The sequence below is a fragment of the Papaver somniferum genome, chromosome 3, assembly GCF_003573695.1.
Source record: "Papaver somniferum cultivar HN1 chromosome 3, ASM357369v1, whole genome shotgun sequence".
NCBI classification, from domain to species: Eukaryota; Viridiplantae; Streptophyta; class Magnoliopsida; order Ranunculales; family Papaveraceae; genus Papaver; species Papaver somniferum.
Window position 1 is genome coordinate 60,883,129 of NC_039360.1, and position 8,129 is coordinate 60,891,257.

Consider the following 8,129-nt stretch of genomic DNA (forward strand, 5'->3'; position numbering starts at 1 on the left):
TTAGGGGATCGGGTTTGCTAGAAAAGTACTTAATTCGTGACATTTTAGGGGAGAAGAAGAGAAGAAGAATCGGTTAGAAGTGGAGAAGGAGATGAAAATGAACTTGAATTTGATTTTGATTTAAGCTTTTAGTTATATGATTTTGATTTTACCTTTTAGTTTTGTTATTAGGATTTACTGAGGATAAATTGATAGTATTAGTATTTGATAGAGGGTAAATCAGTAGTTTCATCTTTTAATAATTTTTGTTTTGTATCCATAGGGCCCAAATAAATGGGATAGGCCCCAAATTAGGCAGGTTTTCTAATCACTAATGCTAATAGCCTAATCTAATTTTATAGGTGGGCTAAATATATTTTTTATGGAAATTTGAAGGACCCAAAAGAGATTTGTTAAAGAACGATTTTTTGGGCACTAGCCCATTTTGGTGGGGGACTTCTTTGTGATTCCACCCTATATTTTAAAGGGTGTCCTAAATGATTAGTGAAGACTAATCTGTTCTTATTCTAATTAAGGTTATAACTAATCCTAATAACCCACTAATCTAACCGCTACCCACTAATCTAACCCATTAAATTAAAACCTAAAAAAAAACTGATTTTAATCAGTTTCAAAACTCTCCCTTTTCTTCTTCATCTTTTTCTTCTTCTTCTTATTCTTCTTCTTCTTCTTCTTCTTTTCTTTTCCTCTTCTTCGTAGACATCGACGTTAATCGTCCATTCGAAAAAAATTCATTGTCGATTAATCCATCTTGAATCTCCCAAAATAATTGCAAATTGATAAACAACTTGAAGCAAAGTTGAGAGGCCAAATCAATCATCCAACAGCAAAAAAGAAGTCTGATTCGAGTGAAATGCAAATCCGCGGGTAATTTCCTTCATACCGATTCCTTTTAATTCGTTTTTTGTTGAAGAAATCGATTAGAAATTATCAAAACCCATTGGAAATGGTAGTTACAATAAACATTTCGGCTAGGAGAATTTTGAAAAACCCTAGTTTTTTTGTAACCGAACTTTCAATACGAAGAACACTTCGGCAATGTCATAAGTTTTATGAATTTTTAGGTAACCGAACTCCGTAGTTCGGTAAGCTCGCATGAAAAATTTGCATAATTCTTTGTATGGGAAATTAGAGTTCGGTGTAGTCGATAAATTTATATAGGTAACCGAACTTTGGTATTATATAGTTCGGTTACTTCGCAGTTTCTAGGGGGTAACCGAACTCATGCTGTCAACACCAATTATGTAGTTCGGTTACCTCGCAACTTAAACCAGTTAACCGATCTCCTAGTTAGGTTACTTGGAATCTCATATACTAGATAACCGAACTTTAGTCTGTTAACACCTTTGTGTTTGATGTAGTCCCATGTTCAATTTTATTTGATAAGAAAAAAATTTGTTTAGCTAATAACGTGGTTTTGATTCATTAGGAAAAAAAGGAAAAAGATCTAATCTCCACCTAGATGAAGATTTGAGAACCCCCACCGCTCGTGGTAGGATACATTTGGATCTCCGAAACCGTGGTACTAAAAATGATAAACATGGAGGGGGATCGTTACAGGAAGTGAACCAAGAGAATGTTCGTAACGTAATCCAAAATGTCATTCAAGAGGTGATGAAGGAGAATATAATTGATAATGTTGTTGAAGAAGAATGATGATGAAGAAGATGAAGGAAATGAAGAGTTTGAAGAAGAAAGAGAACATGTTGAAGATGTAGAGGAAGAAGACCAAGTACAGGGCAAAGAAGGAGAAGGACAAGAGGAAGAGGAAGAAGAGGACGAAGAGGAGGATGAGGAAGAAGAGGGGGATGGGGAAGAAGAGCAAGAAATTGTCTTGTTAAAGAGAAATCGAAGCCGAAACCGCCTTGTGCTAGATACTCACACATTCCACCTGCTAACTTGTGTTTATCACCGAAGAGCCCAACTTATGGTACTCCGAATGATGGAGGGACAACATTGTTTGGCTACAAACACTCATGGGCTGCGAAGATCTATGCGACAAAGGTATTCTTAACTAACAAAATGAGTTCTTTTATTTTTTTGGATATGTTTCGTCAAGTATTAATAGTGTGATGTTCTTTTCGTAGGATCATAATGATACAATTCGTAGTATTCGTCGTCAAAAGGCGGCCAAATGGGATCTTTCCAAGGAGTGTGCCGAGTTTCAGGCGAAGGTTAAAGAATGTGTCTTGTGGAGAGCTATTGAGCTCCAACATGTGGATTTTGACGTTGTTGTCGTATCCGCATTTCTCGAGAGACATTATCCCGAGACATATACAATGCATCTTCCATTTGGCGAGATGGGAATTACTCCCGATGATTGCATGAACATCACCAGCCTACTCGTGGAAGGTAAATGTCTTCGAGAAGGCTACGAACCCTCGATGCGTTATGAATTTCTTGAAGCATTGGCTCCAAAGTGTCTAATATGGGATGCAAAAAAGTCTCAGTGTGAGTTTAGACGTGCTGTAAAATCTCCTAAACGTGGCGATGAGTATAATCCCAAAGAAGCAAATGGATCCTTGAAGAAGATTGTCAAGAAATTTAAGTTGGTAAAGTTGAAGAAATCATTTGAAGGGACAGCTCAGAAGGTGAAGAAGGGAAAGCTGGTGATGGACAAGGGACGCTTAAGCACCATGTCACCGCTTATTGGTTATATCAGCTAGGAACTGTCATTTTCCTCAACACTTCTGGAAATAAGGTAAATGCACATTATCTACAGGTTTTGGAGAATCTCGATGAGATGAACAACTACTCTTGGGCCACTGGGGTGATTGCATTTGTTTTAGAAGATATGAGCAAAGGGTCGAGAATTAAAACAACTCAAATTGGAGGTTACCTAACTCTTGTTCAGGTGAGCTTCTACATTGTTAATTAGCAAATTATTCGCTAAAATTTTCTGCTTCCAATTCAATTTTCATATATGTGGTAAATGTTTTTGTTTATTCGCATAGGTTTGGATCTACAACCCCTTCCCTAAATTGGTATTGGCGAGGGAAACTCCAAATTATCCCTATAACGAACCTACAACAGGAAAATGGGTGTTTTTGGACGCACAAAAGAAGTCTAAAGAAGAGCAGTTGGCTTCGTTGAGGGAACAATTGGATGATCTAACGGTGAACGATGTGGTATTTCACCCATACGCCGTACCCGATGATGTCCCTGTAGATGAAGATGATTTGAATGGTTACTCTTCCGTCACGGCTTACTATGGACCAATTTGGCATCCTCAAGGCTATGCAATTTATAATCCAAGGAGAATACTAAGACAACTTTCTTGTGTCCAAATGGATCCCGACGAGGAGAATGAAAATTTCACTTTGATGGTTCAAGGAACAAAGAACAACGAGAATTCCTTTGTGCCAAAACATGAACCAACTCCTACGGTAAGACATTGGAATGAACAAAACAAATACAACTTACCTTTAGGTGATTTAGTACCTTGTGGAGAAGATGTAAATGCATATGAAGAAGATTATATGGAGTTTTATCAAGAAATTAGTCATCCTATTGTGATAAATAGACAGCAACAAGCTATTGCTGATAAGGCGAAGGCGAAGGAAAAGGAGAGGGAGGCTAAGAGAGCTCAAAAGGAGATGCCAATTTGTGGTGAAGAAGCCATTAAGTTATGGGATAATTTGGTAAGTACATGTCTTCTCTTTATCTTTAAAGTTGTTACAAATTGTTGAAAATATATTTACTTGTGGTAAAAATTGGAATCAGGTGAAGAAGGGTACAAAATTGTTGAAGAAATGGATGACTAGAATCCGTAGTGGAGAGTCGATGTCGCCAAAGGAACAAACCTTGTACCAGAGCCAGTGGGAGCAGCTTATATCTCAAAGAATGGTAGAGGCAAGTCCGTCTAAGAAAATGAAGAGGGGTCGACAACAAGGAGAAGGTTCAAGTCGACAACAAGGAGAAGGTTCAAAGAATGGTGGAGGAGATGAAACCCCAACTGATGAGGAAGTTCCATCTAAGACTCGTAGTGAAAAAGGAAATAAAAGGCCTCGTCGCAGTGGTCGTAAGTGATTTCGTATGGTAGTAGATTCAAAAAACATCTTAGTTATGGATTTCGTATGGTTTAATTTCGTATGTTTGTGTGTTTTAAAGGAATTTCGTAGTTTGGTATGTGTAACACTTTTATATTTGTTTTAATTGGGTTTGTCTTTTTATTTTATGTTTGTTTTACAAGTAGAGTGCAACAACTCTCCAATGTTTTGGCTACAGGGAGAAGTTCGGTTAGTCAGAAATTTTATGCAGAAAACCGAACATCTAGTTCGGCAACCTGTGAAAGTTCAGCAGGTAACCGATCATAAAGTTCGGTTCCCACATAAATTAACAAGACAACCGAACTCCAAAGTTCGGTTTGTTCGCAACTTTTTAGTCATTGCCGAACTATTATCTGTAGACTCAAATTTTGAGTTGTCCACAAGTTTCAAACCTCATGTTCTTGATGCAGAAATCACAAATTTGCACATTGAAGTTTGTTTTAGAGTTCTTTGTGTACCTTTTATATGTTCAGGTTGTGTTTGAGCCTTCAAATAAAAGTTCGGTTCCCACATAAATTAACAAGACAACCGAACTCCAAAGTTCGGTTTTCTCGTAACTTTTTAGTCATTACCGAACTAATATTTGTAGACTCAAATTTTGAGTTGTCCACAAGTTGCAAACCTCATTTTCTTGATGCAGAAATCACAAATTTACACACCGAAGTTTGTTTTAGAGTGGATTTTGTAACATTTATATGTTCAGGTTGTGTTTGAGCCTTCAAATAAAAGTTCGTTTCATCTTTATTTTACCTGGTAACCGAACTTTAGTATAATATGTTAGGTTGCCGAATTCTTCTCTGGAGACTCAAAATTTTGCTTTTGCACAAGTTGGAAAAGTCATTCTCTTGATGCAGAAATCACACAACTCCATTCTTAGGTTTGTTTTAGAGTGGTTTGTATATCAAATATATGTTCAGTTTGTGTATGAGCCTTCCAATAAAAGTTCGGTTACCTCATTGTTTTCCATGTAACCGAACTTTGCAGTTCGGTTTGCTCGCAACTTTTTATCTGCTAACCGAACTGTTAATTTTGAAATTAGAATGTACTTATCTGACACAAATATCAAGTAAAAACTATTTTTATAGCCGTTATACACCTCAGTGGTATATATATATATATGTGTGTCTCATAGTTAACATTTTGTTTCAAAATCTCCAAAAAAAATGGCAGCTACTAGTCCTAAATTTACTCTAGATGAATATCTTTCTCTTTGCAGAAACTACATACTATAATATCCAAACAGGGGTAAAGAACGGAGAATGAAAGGTATTATGAGTCAAAGTTATTGGGGGAAAATTTATGAGAAATTCTGTTCCAACACAACAAACCCTCATAACCGTGATCATATAGCTTTGTTCATTCGATTTGGAAAGATTAGAGAAATAGTTGTGGAATTTATGGCTTTATTTCGTATTGTAAGGCGGTATCGACTTAGGGGTGAAACCGACGACGAAATCATTTTAACATCAAAAAAATGAATGGCGAAGATGGAAGATAAAGAATTTCAAATATAAAGTGTTAGAGCATTGCTCGGTCGAACTCGCATGCGTTGCTATCTCAAGCATGCTTGTCAATGTTAGTGATCAAAACTATAAGTCTTGATTTCTAGTTTACTATAGCTAAGTCTCGGACTAGGATAGAAAGTGTGGTTGAGCTCAAGAACTCCATGGAAATCATCATACAAGACGAAGGACTACTCAAGGAACTGGTGGAACTTCATCGACTAAAAGGTATGTGGAGACTTGAACTTATCTATCACTCAAAAGTCTATCTACTATATCTCCTATCTTGAGACAAAAGTCGTTTTGCTATATAGACTTTGATTATACACATTTGCTATTTCGAGCCGAGTTTATCTCGCCTATCTATTTCTCGAAATATGTGTTGATAAGCTTTTGCTTTGGCCAAGTTCATCTTTACCTAGTGACGAAAGTCATGATATGTTTCAATCACTTTGAAAGTTGCTTTGACGAAAAATGGTTTGTGAATAACAACTATATAACGTCCTCTAAGAATGTTTCAATGATTGAAATGAGAGTTTAGATTATATAACCAATGTTGGATATAAGCATTGTGTGGCAACACATATATGTATAAGTCCTTTTTCCTTGAACCGAAGTTTGCGAAGTTTGTTGATCAAGAGAACCGGAACAAGAGCCGCGAACTCAGTCCGCGAACTGGCGGAAGTTCTCGACCCGAGAATATCTGCTGGAGTTTGAGAACTCCTTCCGGGAACTTAAGTCCGCGAACTAAGTCTGCGAACTTAAGCTGGTTATATCTAAAGACGATTGTTTGTGAACTTATTCATATTAACTAAGGAATGTTAAATGCAAACCGTGGCTATAAAGTTCATGAACTGATTCGAGTGAATCAAATCGTTTTTGCTTCGATTGTGTCTTGTGTAGTTACATAAGATTTCCTTGCAATTGAACAACTCTCTAACTAGTTCAATTGAGTCATTTGAACTAGTTATGGTGAAGAAGAATATGGTTGGTATGAAATTGCTTTTTTTTTTCTAAATCATATGTATATTATTGCTAAAACAACCGAAGGTTTTTCACAAACAAATTCTGTATAGACAGGCCCATAACAGAATTAACTAAAAAGTGCCAAAGGAAGTACAAATAAAAAATTTAGCCCAATTTACAATAGGCCCAACAATCAGAAAAACCTAAAATAAGCCTGGTTTTCACATTCCAGTTCTCCCAAAATTGCAGGTTTCTCTTCATATACAATTACTTTTCCTCTTCTTAAAGATGCACCTTTCTTTGCCATTTTGTCTGCTGAAAAATTAACTTCTCTAAAGGAATGTCTAAAGGATATGCTTTGTAGCTTCTTTTGAATTCTTTCCCATCTGTTTTTTACTATCCAAGGTACATTCCCTGAGCTAAATGCCTGCAACACTGCTTTTGAATCTAAGCTGAAACAAACATTTAAGAATTGTCTTCTTACAGCCCATTCACCTGCATAGATTAAAGCCATCACCTCTGCAATATAATTTGTGGCTATTCCTAGACCTCCAGCCTCTGCCCCAAGATAACTCCCAGTATTACTTCTTCCAACAAATCCATAACCAGATTTTCCAGGATTTCCTTTTGATGCTCCATCACAGCAAATGAGGACTTGATTAGGTTCAGGGAACTGGAAACTGCATTCTTTCACCATTGCTGTTTTAGCTTTCAATCCTTTGATGCCAAACAATGTCATAATGCTCATGTCATACATTGATCCATTTATTGTACCCTTCATTCTTACACTGTTCTCCTTTGGAAACTGCATCATTCTCAATTTGAATTGCACCAAATTTGGAACTTCCTCATCAAAACAAGCTCTGTTTCTGGCAAACCAAAGTTCCACCATTACTGTGAAAGCACTTATAAACCAAACCTCTCTTACTGCTGAACTTTTCTTTTGAGCACAATCCAAAACATCTTTAAATTTACAAGGATCCAAAAATTTGAACATCCCTCCAAGCCAGTGCCAGATTTTTTTCACTAAAATCACAATACCACAAAATATGGTCCATTGTATCTTGACCATTCCCACATAAATAACATTTTGAAACTGTATGAAAACCCTTTTTCTGTAGTTCTCCTCTATTGTACATGATCCTATAAGAATTTTCCATATATTGGTTGAAATCTTAGGATTTAAAGTTGAGTTCCATACTTGTTTTTCCCATGTGATACAAGGGAATTTTTTTTCTTATTAACTGCACTGCGCCCTTCACTGAAAACTTTCCAGCCAGATCATTAGTCCATATGAGCTTATCTTTTCCATGTCCTATACTTGGTAAATCCTCTAGCTGAAAGAAGGTAGATAAATTTGCTGGTATCTTCCATTCTCCATTTTTAATTAGCTCACTGACTTTCATATTATTGCATTGTTTGATGAATGAATTAGTAGGATACAATTCACTTAAAGTACCTTCTTTAATCCATTTGTCCTTCCACACAGAAATATCTTTTCCATCTCCCACCAGCCACCTACTCCCTTCCTGTACATCATTAAAAACCCATTTTAAACTTGTTCATATTGAAGATTTTCTATAACTTGTCACCCATTCACCATTTCTATCTT

The 8,129-nt window shown here is 36.4% G+C and overlaps 1 protein-coding gene across 1 annotated transcript; it reads right to left on the reverse strand.

Annotated features, from left to right (window-relative positions):
* Positions 1–6,710: 6,710 nt before the first annotated feature.
* Positions 6,711–7,409, reverse strand: LOC113359496 (ribonuclease H-like). The gene has a single exon (XM_026603117.1). It carries the CDS (start codon positions 7,407–7,409, stop codon positions 6,711–6,713), a length of 699 nt encoding a protein of 232 aa, XP_026458902.1.
* Between the last annotated feature and the right edge of the window lie 720 nt (positions 7,410–8,129).